This window comes from Coregonus clupeaformis, unplaced genomic scaffold, assembly GCF_020615455.1.
Source record: "Coregonus clupeaformis isolate EN_2021a unplaced genomic scaffold, ASM2061545v1 scaf1052, whole genome shotgun sequence".
Classification (NCBI taxonomy): Eukaryota; Metazoa; Chordata; class Actinopteri; order Salmoniformes; family Salmonidae; genus Coregonus; species Coregonus clupeaformis.
In genome coordinates, this window is record NW_025534506.1 from 146,026 (window position 1) to 160,750 (window position 14,725).

General features: G+C 47.6%; 1 protein-coding gene across 1 annotated transcript in view; it reads right to left on the bottom strand.

Annotated features, from left to right (window-relative positions):
* LOC121558572 (regulating synaptic membrane exocytosis protein 2-like) overlaps positions 1–14,725 on the bottom strand; it is a 145,874-nt gene that overhangs the window by 107,274 nt on the left and 23,875 nt on the right. Inside the window, exons 4-7 of the mRNA XM_045217410.1 lie at positions 4,450–4,553; positions 4,038–4,070; positions 3,205–3,762; positions 3,010–3,048 (exon numbers count right to left, since the gene is read on the bottom strand). Coding sequence (XP_045073345.1) covers positions 3,010–3,048; positions 3,205–3,762; positions 4,038–4,070; positions 4,450–4,553 — 734 coding nt within the window. The remainder of the gene's footprint in view (positions 1–3,009; positions 3,049–3,204; positions 3,763–4,037; positions 4,071–4,449; positions 4,554–14,725) is intronic.

Consider the following 14,725-nt stretch of genomic DNA (forward strand, 5'->3'; position numbering starts at 1 on the left):
TAGCTGGGTTGAAACAGTCCATTCAAAATCATAAACATGTGTAATTATTTTGGGACACCTGAACTGGAATGAGTTCACAGCACACATCTCTTTCAGTAGCTATCTTCTCAAACAATAGGACTTTGGCTCCACCTGCAGGCTCGATGGTGCTACTGCTGACTGATTTGAGGTACTTTATGAAGGTACACTATATATACAAAAGTATGTGGACACCCATTCAAATGAGTGGATTCAGCTATTTCAGCCACACCTGTTGCTGACATGTGTATAACATTGAGCACACAGCCATGTAATCACCTTCGATAAACATTGGCAGTAGAATGGCCTTTCTGAAAAGCTCAGTGACTTTCAATGTGGCACCGTCATAGGATGCCACCTTTCCAAGAAGTCAGTTCGTCAAACTTCTGCCCTGCTAGAGCTGCCCCGGTCAACTGTAAGTGCTGTTATTGTGAAGTGGAAATGTCTAGGAGCAACAACGGCTCAATCGCGAAGTGGTAGGCCACACAAGCTCACAGAACGGGACCGCAGAGTGCTGAAGCACGTAGGGAGTATAAATGATCTGTCCTCGGTTGCAACACTCACTACAGAGTTCCAAACTGCCTCTGGAAGCAACGTCAGCGCAAGAACTGTTCGTCGGGAGCTTCATGAAATGGGTTTCCATGGCCGAGCAGCCGCACACAAGCCTAAGATCACCATGCGCAATGCCAAGCGTCGGCTGGAGTGGTGTAAAGCTCGCCGTCATTGGACTCTGGAGCAGTGGAAACATGTTCTCTGGAGTGATGAATCACGCGTCACCATCTGGCAGTCCGACGGACTAATCTGGGTTTGGCGGATGACAGGAGAACGCTACCTGCCCCAATGCGTAGTGTCATCTGTAAAGTTTGGTGGAAGAGGAATAATGGTCTGGGGCTGTTTTTCATGGTTCGGGCTAGGCCCCTTAGTTCCAGTGAAGAGAAATCTTAACCCTTTAATTTTTTTATTTCACCTTTATTTAACCAGGTAAACCAGTTGAGAAGAAGTTCTCATTTACAACTGCGACCTGGCCAAGATAAAGCAAAGCAGTGCGATAAAAACAACAACACAGAGTTACATATGGGGTAAAACAAAACAAAGTCAAAAATACAACAGAAATAAATATATATACAGTGTGTGCAAATGTAGCAAGTTATGGAGGTAAGGCAATAAATAGGCTATAGTGCAAAATAATTACAATTAGTATTAACACTGGAATGATAGATGTGCAAGAGATTATGTGCAAATAGAGATACTGGGGTACAAATGAGCAAAATAAATAACAATATAGGGATGAGGTAGTTCGGCGGGCTAATTTCAGATGGGCTGTGTACAGGTGCAGTGATCGGTAAGGTGCTCTGACAACTGATGCTTAAAGTTAGTGAGGGAGATAAGTGTTTCCAGCTTCAGAGATTTTTGCAATTTGTTCCAGTCATTGGCAGCAGAGAACTGGAAGGAATGGCGGCCAAAGGAGGTGTTGGCTTTGGGGATGACCAGTGAGATATACCTGCTGGAGCACAGACTACGGGTGGGTGTTGCTATGGTGACCAATGAGCTAAGATAAGGCGGGGATTTGCCTAGCAGTGATTTATAGATGGCCTGGAGCCAGTGGGTTTGACGACGAACATGTAGTGAGGACCAGCCAACAAGAGCGTACAGGTCACAGTGGTGGGTAGTATATGGGGCTTTGGAGACAAAACGGTTGGCACTGTGATAGACTACATCCAATTTGCTGAGTAGAGTGTTGGAGGCTATTTTGTAAATGACATCGCCGAAGTCAAGGAGCGGTAGGATAGTCAGTTTTACGAGGGCATGTTTGGCAGCATGAGTGAAGGAGGCTTTGTTGCGAAATAGGAAACCGATTCTAGATTTAACTTTGGATTGGAGATTCTTAATGTGAGTCTGGAAGGAGAGTTTGCAGTCTAACCAGACACCTAGGTATTTGTAGTTGTCCACATACTCTAGGTCAGACCCGTCGAGAGTAGTGATTCTAGTCGGGTGGGCGGGTGCAAGCAGCGTTCGGTTGAAGAGCATGCATTTAGTTTTACTAGTGTTTAAGAGCAGTTGGAGGCTACTGAAGGAGTGTTGTATGGCATTGAAGCTCGTTTGGAGGTTTGTTAACACAGTGTCCAATGAAGGGCCAGATGTATACAAAATGGTGTCGTCTGCATAGAGGTGGATCTGAGAGTCACCAGCAGCAAGAGCGACGTCATTGATATACACAGAGAAAAGAGTCGGCCCAAGAATTGAACCCTGTGGCACCCCCATAGAGACTGCCATAGGTCCAGACAACAGGCCCTCCGATTTGAGACATTGAACTCTATCTGAGAAGTAGTTGGTGAACCAGGCGAGGCAGTCATTTGAGAAACCAAGGCTATTTAGTCTGCCAATAACCCTACAGCATACAATTACATTCTAGACGATTCTGTGCTTCCAATTTTGTGGCAACAGTTTGGGGAAGGCCCTTTCCTGTTTCAGCATGACAATGCCCCCATGCACATAGCGTGGTCCATACAGAAATGTTTTGTCGAGATCAGTGTGGAAGAACTTGACTGGCCTGCACAGAGCCCTGACCTCAACTCTATCAAATACCTTTGGGATGAATTGGAACGCCATCTGCGAGCCAGGCTTAATCGCCCAACATCAGTGCTCGACCTCACTAATGCTCTTGTGGCTGAATGGAAGCAAGTCCCTGCAGCAATGTTCCAACATCCAGTGTATGGATGTTCCCAGAATGATTTTGGAATGAGATGTTCGACGAGCAGGTGTCCACATACTTTTGGTAATGTAGTGTAAGATACACAAGCTAACATAATGTGTACACGGTCCAATCTTTACGATATTTATCAGCTAGCAAACCACTTGAACCACTACCATCATTTCTAAAGCATCAACCTTCAAACAGAAAACCACACAGCATCACACAAAGCTGCACACTCCTGTATGTATTGTAGGCCTAGTTCAACACACGGTCACACACACACTCCCAACACTTGCCTTTTCTCGTACCCCCGGGTGTGCTCCTCCCATTACTGACTGTTGGTGGGAAAGAGACAGTCACATTATTGAGGAGGATGAGAGAGGAAACAGACATTCTTTTCATGAGTTTAGAATAGTTGTAGGGAGGTTCTGTGAGGTACAGTAGAGTTAATGCCAGCTACAGACAGAACAGATTCAATGAGTGAGACACACCTGGCTCAGGAGTCTGTGGAGGCGGTTCAGGGTTTGGGGCTGGGGTTGGCTCTGGGGCTGGGGCAGCGGCTAGGGCAGGGGCTGAGGTAGGGGCTAGGGCAGGGGCTGAGGCAGGGGCTGGCTCTGGGGCAGTGGCTGGAGGAGAGGTTAAAACAGGGGAAGGTGCTGGGGAAGGGGCTGGAGGAGAGGTTACAACAGGGGAAGGTGCTGGGGAAGGAACTGGAGGAGAGGTTAAAACAGGGGAAGGTGCTGGGGCAGGGGCTGGAGGAGAGGTTACAACAGGGGAAGGTGCTGGGGAAGGGGCTGGAGGAGAGATTAAAACAGGGGAAGGTGCTGGGGAAGGGGCTCGGGGCTGGACAGTGGGAGGAGCTTGATACTGAGCAGGGGGTGGGCCTTGGTATTGGACAGGGGGCTGGTTTTGGTACTGTACAGGGGCAGATAGTTGGCGTTGGAGAGGATGTGGAGGATGTTGCTGGACAGGAAGGGAGGGCTGGTGCTGGAGAGGGGAGGGGACTCTATAGTGGACGGGGTGAAAGGTTTGATACGCCATCGGTCCTCCTGTTGGGGGCGTGGCCATAGATGTCAGATGGTTTGAAAAGAAAAGAGAAGGACCACAAAGCATCACAATGAACAGAATGAAAGATACAGCACCACAATGAGGAACAATACATTACAGTGACTGTTTAGAGACAGGGACCTTAACAGTAAGGGGACAGAGCCCAACATACACCAGCTTACAACCCAGCTAACAGTCATGACAGACGAGGAGACATTGACTTGGCCTTGTTGGGGACTGCTCTGCAGAACTAGGGGCCAGACTAGCAGATACAGACCTTGATAAGGGTCAATCATCTCCTCTCCATCTTCTGGGAAATAAGAGAGGGAACCAAGCTATGATGTTATATAACAATATACACAAACGTACAATCATTGAAATGTGTAAAAAATAGTGAATAGTGAAAAAAAAAAAAGTGAATTCTACTACATGGCAGTAACATGGTCTAGTAGTGAATTCTACTACATGGCAGTAACATGGTCTAGTAGTGAATTCTACTACATGGCAGTAACATGGTCCAGCAATTATTTCTACTGTACAGTATGTTGATGGGAACACTGTCTGACTTGAGATATTGGAGAGAAACCCTTTACTGCCTAACGTTGAGGAGTAGAACATTGTGGATGCAGAGAAGTTGTATTTTCGCTCCACGGGAAGTTGGAATGAAGTAATACAGCTGATTTACTCACTTCGATCCAGCGTGCCCTTGGGTGGGACGTTTGGTAGCTGTCGTCCTCTTCGATGGGACACTGGGGTACCGGTGGGGCTAGTTTGGACTGAGCTAGGGTTCAGCCTGTTGGACAGAGAGGTGTTAGTCCTCAACCTTAGGGGAGAGGCCTCTTGAGATTAAACCTAAATATATTCCCAGTACATACATGGGTGAAGTCATACAATGGGCTGAGTGGAAGGAGAGAACATTTTGGGACTTTCTGAGGACAGTCATGTACATGTTTTACCATAGAACTCCCCATGTCTAAGGTCATGTACATGTTTTACCATAGAACTCCCCATGTCTAACGTCATGTACATGTTTTACCATAGAACTCCCCATGTCTAACGTCATGTACATGTTTTACCATAGAACTCCCCATGTCTAACGTCATGTACATGTTTTACCATAGAACTCCCCATGTCTAACGTCATGTACATGTTTTACCATAGAACTCCCCATGTCTAACGTCATGTACATGTTTTACCATAGAACTCCCCATGTCTAACGTCATGTACATGTTTTACCATAGAACTCCCCATGTCTAACGTCATGTACATGTTTTACCATAGAACTCCCCATGTCTAAGTGGAGAGTCCCAGTACATTGTACAAGACAGACTAACAACCTTCTCACAAATGTAATGCAGAACGAATGACACATGGTCCGAACTTACAGGAAGTACAACAACCTTCATAGAACTTTTGCATCATGGAATAGGCTTCAGTTACTGTTGACCTGGTCTCATTTATTATCAGATGATATATGATCATCACAGGGCGGCATCAGTATCATTTAACCCGTTAGAGGTGGGTGGAGTTTCTACTAAGCTAACATATTCAATTGTTTTAAGATGGTCATACCAATAATAATTGACCTACTTGATTTTAAATGTATACCCTTTAGGTATAAAAAATAAATACATGTGATGAAACATTGAATTTGGCCTTAATGCTAATATTCCATAGAAATGCATTGAATGAAAGCTTCATACATGGGAAAAAAGATAGTCCTCCCAAAAAATCTGAAGGAAGTTTGTTTTAAAGTGTCTGTTTTATATCTGAGAGATATAGGAAAGGATACAGGAAAGGATATAGGAAAGATCAGGAAATTATTATTATATATATATATATTTTTACACATTTAAGCCCTTTTTTAGCCACCAAACTACTTCCATACATTTCTTTAACTGGTACCTTTAGATGAGTCCCTTGACACTTATGGGCGTCCTAGAGCAAAATGGATAACACCATCATGTTCGTATTGTCTTTCCATAGATAGATAGATAGATAGATAGATAGATAGATAGATAGATAGATAGATAGATAGATAGATAGATAGATAGATAGATAGATAGATAGATAGAGAGATAGAGAGATAGAGAGATAGATAAATATATGGATAACACCATCATGTTCGTATTGTCTTTCCATAGATAGATAGATAGATAGATAGATAGAGAGATAGAGAGATAGAGAGATAGAGAGATAGATATAGATAGATAGATATATGGATAACACCATCATGTTCGTATTGTCTTTCCATAGATAGATAGATAGATAGATAGATAGATAGATAGATAGATAGATAGATAGATAGATAGATAGATAGATAGATAGATAGATAGATAGATAGATAGATAGATAGATAGATAGATAGATAGATAGATAGATAGATAGATAGATAGATAGATAGATAGATAGATAGATAGATAGATAGATAGATAGATAGATAGATAGATAGATAGATAGATAGATATATGGATAACACCATCATGTTCGTATTGTCTTTCCATAGATAGATAGATAGATAGATAGATAGATAGATAGATAGATATTCCATAGAGGGGTCTTAACAGTACAGACGTTTTGGTGAGAAGACCGATTTTCGGGATGTCTCATGGTCTGTCAAACACCGCTGTAGCTCTGTCAACTTTCACCGCAGATGCGGATGGCTGACATCGGTAGTGTAAGTACACTGAACATAAGTATTCAGACCCTTTGTTATGAGACTCAGGTGAATCCTGTTTCCATTGATCATCCTTGAGACGTTTCTGAACCTTCCAGAAGGACAACCATCTCTGCAGCATTCCACCAATCAGGCCTTTATGGTAGAGTGGCCAGACGGAAGCCACTCCTCAGTAAAAGGCACATGACAGCCCGCTTGGAGTTTGCCAAAATAAACCTAAAGGACTCTCAGACCATGAGAAACAAGATTCTCTGGTCTGACGAAACCAAGATTGAACTCTTTGGCCTGAATGCCAAGCGTCATGTCTGGAGGAAACCAGATGAACATAGCTAAGTATAGAGAGATCATTGGTGAAAACCTGCTCCAGAGCACTTAGGACCTCAGACTGGGGCGAAGGTTCACCTTCCAACAGGACAATGACCGTAAGCACACAGCCAAGACAACACAGGAGTGGCTTCGGGATAAGTCTCTGAATGTCCTTGAGTGGCCCAGCCAGAGCCCGGACATGAACCTGATCGAACATCTCTGTGTCACGCCCTGGCTCTGGGGACTCTAGTATGTTGAGCCAGGGTGTGAGTTTTCATGTGTTTTACATTCTAGGTTAAGTATTTCTATGTTGGCCAGTGTGGTTCTCAATCAGAGGCAACGAGTGTCAGCTGTTGCTGGTTGTCTCTGATTGGGAACCACATTTAGACAGGCTGTTTTCCCACAGTGGTTGTGGGATCTTGTTCTAAGTAGGTTGTGTTTGTCTAAGGACGTCACATTATCGTTTTGTTGTTTTGTTCGGTAAATCACTAATAAATATGTTCGCAAATAACGCTGCGCATTGGTCCTCTGTTCCCGACGATCGTGACACTCTGGAGAGACCTGAAAATAGCTGTGCAGCGACGCTCCCCATCCCACCTGACAGAGCTTGAGAGGATCTGCAGAGAAGAATGGGAGAAACTCCCCAAATACAGGTGTGCCAAGCTTGTAGCGTCATACCCAAAAAACCTTGAGGCTGTAATCGCTGCCAAAGGTGCTTCAACACAGTACTAAGTAAAGAGTCTGAATACATATTTAACTGTGATATCTACATTTTTTTATACATTTGCAAAAATGTCTAACAACTTGTTTTTGCTTTGTCATTATGGGGTATTGTGTGTAGATTGATGAGGGGGAAAAAACAATTGAATCAATTTTAGAATAAGAATGTAAAGTAACAAAATGTGGAAAAAGTAAAAGGGTCTGAAAACTTTCTGAATGCACTGAATAAACCGTACTAAGACCCTAGAAATAAACCGTACTAAGACCCCAGAAATGAACCAGATTCACTGAGACCCCAGATATGAACCAGATTCACTAAGACCCTAGAAATGAACCAGACTAACTAAGACCCTAGATATGAACCAGACTCACTAAGACCCTAGAAATGAACCAGATTCACTAAGACCCCAGATATGAACCAGATTCACTAAGACCCCAGATATGAACCAGACTAACTAAGACCCTAGAAATGAACCAGACTCACTAAGACCTCATATATGAACCAGACTCACTAAGACACCATATTTGACTCTCCAAGACCCCTGATATGAACCAGACTCACTAAGACACCAGGTATGACCAGAATCACAAAGGCACCATATATGACTCGGTTAGACCCAAGATATGAACCAGAGTCACTAAGACCTCATATATGAACCAGACTCACTAAGACACCATATTTGACTCTCCAAGACCCCAGATATGAACCAGACTCACTAAGACACCAGGTATGACCAGAATCACAAAGGCACCATATATGACTCAGTTAGACCCAAGATATGAACCACAGTCACTAAGAACCCAGATTTAAACCAGAACCACTAAGACCCCAGATATTAGACTTCGGTGTTTTACCTCCTGCGCCTGACTCCTTCATTCACACCTCGTCACAGAATCACTCACCTGATCTGATATGGAGTCAGCAGGAGAAGACAGCATGCCTAGAGTTGTGGCAAGGATCCAGGAGCATTCCTCGATGTTGGCCAGCTTGGGGGAAGCGATCAGGTTCTTCAGGTGGTACAACGCCTGGAGAGGAGAGGATCCGATCTATCGAGACCAGCTGGTCAACCGGATCCAGCCACCTACACCCCAGCCCCTGGAGGGATCCAGATATCCCGGCCACCAGCGTTTGATTGGACGGCAGCGCGATGTAAGGGATTCCTAATCCAACTGGAGTTGTTTTTCTCCAGCATCAGGCCGGCGCCCCAGGAGCGGGAGAAGGTATCCGTCCTCGTTTCCTGCCTTTGTGGGAGAGCCCTGGAGTGGGCCAATGCGGTGTGGAACGAGGGAGGTGCCGCGTTGGAGGACTATGGGGAGTTTGCTCGCACGATGGCACGAAGGGACAATACATCTCACGTCGCAGTCAACGTTCTTTTGGGTCTGGAGGCGGTAGGCAGGGCACTCTCGCGTCACCCCAGGTAACGAACACCCAAACGTGTTCAGAGACCTTTGCGGCACACTGTACTTTATCTATCCTTTCCAGATCACTTGGTGGGTTCCCAGTGTAAGGCGCTAGTCGATTCAGGCGCAGCTGGGAATTTTATGGACAGGGCATTTGCACGCCGTCAAGGCATTTAATTGGTTCCCCTAACCATTCCACTCTCCATCAGAGCACTTGATAGTCGACCATTAGGGTCCGGGTTGGTTAAGGAAGTTACGGTACCAGTCACCATTATTACGCAGGAGACGCATGTTGAGCAGATCACCTTCATGATTATTGAGTCTCCTGCTTACCCTGTAGTCTTGGGTATCCCGTGGTTAGCCCTTCACAACTCCAAATTCTCATGGCCGCAGAGGGTTCTTACGGGGTGGTCGCGTGAGTGTCCGGGTAGGTGTCCAGGTGTTTCCGTTGGTGCGACCACGGTGGAAAGTCCAGATGGTACCCCCACCGTGCGCATTCCCCCTGAATACCATGATCTGGCGCTCACGTTTCAAAGATGCAAGCAACTAAATGACCACCTCATTGCAAGATAAACATTTGGGTAGACGCTGTACCTCCCAGGAGTCATGTGTATCCCGTCGCAGGCTGAAACAGAGGATATGGAAACATACGTCACCGAGTCCCTGCGCCAGGGGTATATATGTCCCTCCACTTCACCTGCCTCCTCGAGTTTCTTCTTTGTGAAGAAGAAAGATGGCGGTTTACGCCCGTGCATTGATTATCGACCACTGAACAATGTGATGGTACGATTTAGTTATCCTCTTCCCCTCATTCCTTCAGTGATTGAGTCAATGCATGGGACCCGCTTTTTCACCAAATTAGACCTCAGGAGTGCCTACAACCTGGTGCGTATTCGGGAAGGGGATGAGTGGAAAACAGCATTCAGCACAACCTCTGGGCATTATGAATACCTGGTGATGCCCTTCGGTTTGATGAATGCTCCATCCGTTTTCCAGTCCTTTGTGAACGAGGTGTTTCGGACATGCTTGGTCACGGTGTGGTGGTCTACATCGATGACATCCTGGTGTATTCCGCTACGCGCGCCAAGCATGTGTCCCTGGTTCGCAAGGTACTGGTCCGACTGCTGGAAAATGATCTTCATGCCAAGGCAGAGAAGTGTGAGTTTTTCCAGCAGTCAATCTCCTTCCTCGGATATCGCATTACCACCACAGGTGTGGAGATGGAGGGAGACCGCATTGCAGCCATGCGTAATTGGCCGACTCCAACCACGGTAAAGGAGGTGCAGCGCTTCCTTGGCTTTACCAACTACTATCGAAGGTTTATTCGGGGCTTTGGCAAGGTCGCAGCTCCCATTACCTCCTTGTGGAAGGGTGGGCCGTCCCGGCTCCGCTGGTCTGCTGAGGCTGATTTGGCCTTCAGTAGATTGCGGGGTCTGTTCACCTCAGCCCCGGTACTGGCTCACCCCGATCCATCACTACCGTTCGTACTGGAGGTGGATGCGTCCGAGGTAGGGATAGGAGCTGTCTTATCCCAATGCTCGGGCATGCCACCCAAGCTCCGCCCCTGTGCCTTCTTTTCTAAGAAGCTCAGCTCGGCGGATTAGAACTACGGCGTTGGTGATCGGGAGCTGCTGGCTGTTGTCCGAGCTTTGACGGTGTGGAGACATTGGCTCGAAGGGGCGAAACACCCTTTCCTCGTCTGAACAGACCACCGTAACCTGGAGTACATTCGGGCAGCGAGGAGGCTGAATCCTCGCCAGGCCAGGTGGGCCCTCTTCTTCACCCGGTTTGATTTCACACTCTCACACATTCCGGGTACGAAGAACATGACGGCAGATGCACTGTCTTGGCTGTATGACACAGAGGAGAGGCCCAGAGACAACACCCCCATACTGCCGGCCTCCTGCATTGTGGCGCAGGTAGTATGGGCGATGGACGCGGATATAGAGCAGGCATTACGCACATATCCATCTCCACCGCAGTGTCCAGATGGGCTACAGTACGTGCCTGCGCTTATCCGTGATCGTCTGATCTATTGGGCACACACGTCCCCCTCCTCTGGTCACCCAGGTATCGGTCGTACAGTGCGCTGCCTGACCGAGAAGTACTGGTGGCCTACCTTGGCTAAGGACGTGAGGGTGTATGTCTCCTCCTGCTCAGTGAGCGCCCAGAGTAAGGCACCTAGGCACCTCCCAGCGGGTAAGCTACAACCTTTACCAGTTCCACAATGACCATGGTCTCACCTGAGTATTGATTTTCTCACTGATCTTCCCCCCTCCCAAGGTAACACCACTATCCTGGTCGTTGTGGACCGCTTTTCAAAGTCCTGCTGCCTCCGTCCTCTGCCCGGTCTCCCCACGGCCCTACAAACTGTGGAGGCTCTGTTTACTCACGTCTTCCGGCTCTACGGGGTACCAGAGGATATAGTGTCTGACCGAGGTCCCCAGTTCACGTCTACAGTCTGGAAGGCGTTCATGGAACATCTGGGGGTCTCGGTCAGCCTGACCTCTGGATTTCACCCCGATAGTAATGGGCAGGGTGAATCAAGATGTGGGTAGGTTTCTGCGGCCCTACTGTCAGGATCGGCCAGGGGAGTGGTCGGTGTTCCTGCCATGGGCAGAATATCCTCAGAACTCTCTCCGCCACTCCTCCACTAACCTAACACCCTTCCAATATGTTTTAGGTTGCCAACCGGTCCTGGCACCGTGGCACTAGAGCCAGACCGAGGCTCCTGCAGTGGATGACTGGTTTCGGCGTGCGGAGGAGACTTGGGACGCTGCCCACATTCACCTCCAGTGCACCGTGCGGCGTCATAAGGCCAATTCTGACCGCCACCACAGGGAGGCCCCGGTGTTCGTACCGGGGGATCGGGTCTGGCTCTCGACCCGGAATCTGCCCCTCCGCCTGCCATGCCGGAAGCTGAGCCTGCAGTTTGTGGGGCCGTTTAAAGTCCTGAGGAGAATAAACGAGGTGACATACAGGTTGTTACTCCCCCCTGAATACTGTATTGACCCCTCGTTTCATGTGTCTCTCCTCAGGCCGGTGGTAGCTGGTCCGCTCCAGGAGTCTGAGGTGCGGGAGGTTCCTCCACCTACTCTGGACATTGAGGGGGCCCTGGCGTACTCGGTCCGTTCCGTCCTGGATTCGAGGTGTCGGGTGGGGGGCCTTCAGTATCTCGTGGAGTGGGAAGGGTACGGTCCGGAGGAACGGTGCTGGGTCCCAAGGCGGGACATCCTCGATCCCTCCCTGTTGAGGGATTTCCACCGTCGCCATCCGACTCGCCCTGCTCCGTGTCCTCCTGGCCGTCCCCGAGGCCGGGGTCGGCACACTGCTGGAGCCGCGCGTCGGTGGGTACTGTCACGACTTCCGCCGAAGCTGCCCCCCCCTCCTGGTTCGGGCAGGCTTCGGCATTTGTCGTCACCGGAGTACTAGCTACTGCCGATCCCATTCTCATCACTCCACTTGTGGACCCCTACTCATGTCTTGTCAATCACACACACCTGGTGCTCACTCCCCTAATTAGTATGTGTATAAGTGTTCCCTCTGTTCCCCTTGTCTTTGTGAGTGATTGTTTATTGTGAGAGCGTGTAGTTCGGTTGAGCTACTATGCACTGTGTTTATACCAAGGTGGATGTTTTCGCTTGTAATAGTTTCGTTTGAAGCTTTGGGCATTTGTTTTATGTAAACGGATTAAACTCTGGACTTCTGTATTTTACCTCCTGCGCCTGACTCCTTCATTCACACCTCGTCACAATGACCCCAGAAATTAACCAGACTCACTAAGACCCCAGATATGTGGTCCTCTGTAGCTCAATTGGTAGAGCATGGCGCTTGTAACACCAGGGTAGTGGGTACGATCCCCGGGACCACCCATACGTAAAAATGTATGCACACATGACTGTAAGTCGCTTTGGATAAAAGCGTCTTCTAAATGGCATATTATATTATATATTATATTATATGACTTACTAAGTCCCCAGATATGAACCGAACTCATTAAGACCCCAGATATGAACTAGACTCACTAAGACCCCAGATATGAACCAGACTAACTAAGACCCAAATACAGACTCACTAACACCCAAGATACGAACCGGACTCACTAAGACCCCAGATATGACTCAGTAATATCCCAGGTATGAACCAGATTCAATAATACCATAGATATGAAGCAGCCTCACTAAGACCCAGATATGAACTAGCCTCACTAAGACCCCAGATATGAACTAGCCTTACTAAGACCCAGATATGAACTAGCCTTACTAAGACCCCAGATATGAACTAGCCTTACTAAGACCCAGATATGAACTAGCCTCACTAAGACCCAGATATGAACTAGCCTCACTAAGACCCCAGATATGAACTAGCCTCACTAAGACCCCAGATATGAACTAGCCTCACTAAGACCCAGATATGAACTAGCCTCACTAAGACCCCAGATATGAACTAGCCTCACTAAGACCCCAGATATGAACTAGCCTTACTAAGACCCCAGATATGAACTGGACACACTAAGACACCATATATGACTCACTAAATCCCAGTATATTAATGACCCTAGATATGACTCACTAAGATCCCAGATTTGAACCAGACTCACTAAGACCCCAGTTATGAACCGGACTCACTAAGACCCCAGATATGAACCGGACTCACTAAGACCCCAGATATGAACCGGACTCACTAAGACCCCAGATATGAACCGGACTCACTAAGACCCCAGATATGAACCGGACTCACTAAGACCCCAGATATGAACCGGACTCACTAAGACACCATATATGTTGTTCTGCGGGAGTTAGTCGAGGAAGGTAAGTGAGGGAGGCCCCGCTCTCTCGCTTCCCCCGATGTTTAGTTAATTTCATTCCGATCTCTTTTGCATTATTGTAGCCTTTTCTGTAGCCTGTAATGTATGTGTCTGGCTATCCCTGTTCTCTCCTCTCTGCACAGGCCATACAAACGCTTCACAACACGTGGCTGCTACCACTCTAATCTGGTAGTCCCTGCGCGCACAACCCACGTGGAGTTCCAGGTCTCCGTCAGCCTCTGGAACTGCCGTTCTGCGGCCAACAAGGCAGAATTCATCTCAGCCTATGCTACCCTCCAGTCTCTCGACTTCTTGGCGCTGACGGAAACATGGATTACCACAGAAAACACTGCTACTTCTACTGCTCTCTCCTCGTCTGACCATGTGTTCTCGCAGGGGGCCACAGAAAACACTGCTACTCCTACTGCTCTTTCCTCTACTCCTACTGCTCTTTCCTCTACTCCTACTGCTCTTTCCTCAACTTCTACTGCTCTTTCATCCCATTCAAGCTTAATATCCTTGTCATGTATCGCCCTCCAGGTTCCCTTGGAGAGCTCATCAATGAGCTTGACGACTTGATAAGTTCTTTCCTGAGGATGGCTCACCCCTCACAGTTCTGGGTGACTTTAACCTGCCGACATCTGCCTTCGACTCATTTCTCTCTGCCTCCTTCTTTCCACTCCTCTCCTCTTTTGACCTCACCCTCTCACCGTCCCCCCCTACTCACAAGGCAGGCAATACGCTTGACCTCATCTTTACTAGATGCTGTTTTTCTACTAATGTCACTGCAACTCCCCTCCAAGTCTCCGACCACTACTTTGTATCCTTTTCTCTCTCGCTCTCCTCCAACACTACTCACTCTGCCCCTACTCAGATGGTAATGCGCCGTCGCAACCTTCGCTCTCTCTCTCCCGCTACTCTCTCCTCTTCCATCCTATCATCTCTTCCCTCTGCTAAATCCTTCTCCCTCCGGTCTCCTGATTCTGCCTCCTCAACCCTCCTCTCCTCCCTTTCTGCATCTTTTGACTCTCTATGTCCCCTATCCTCCCGGCCG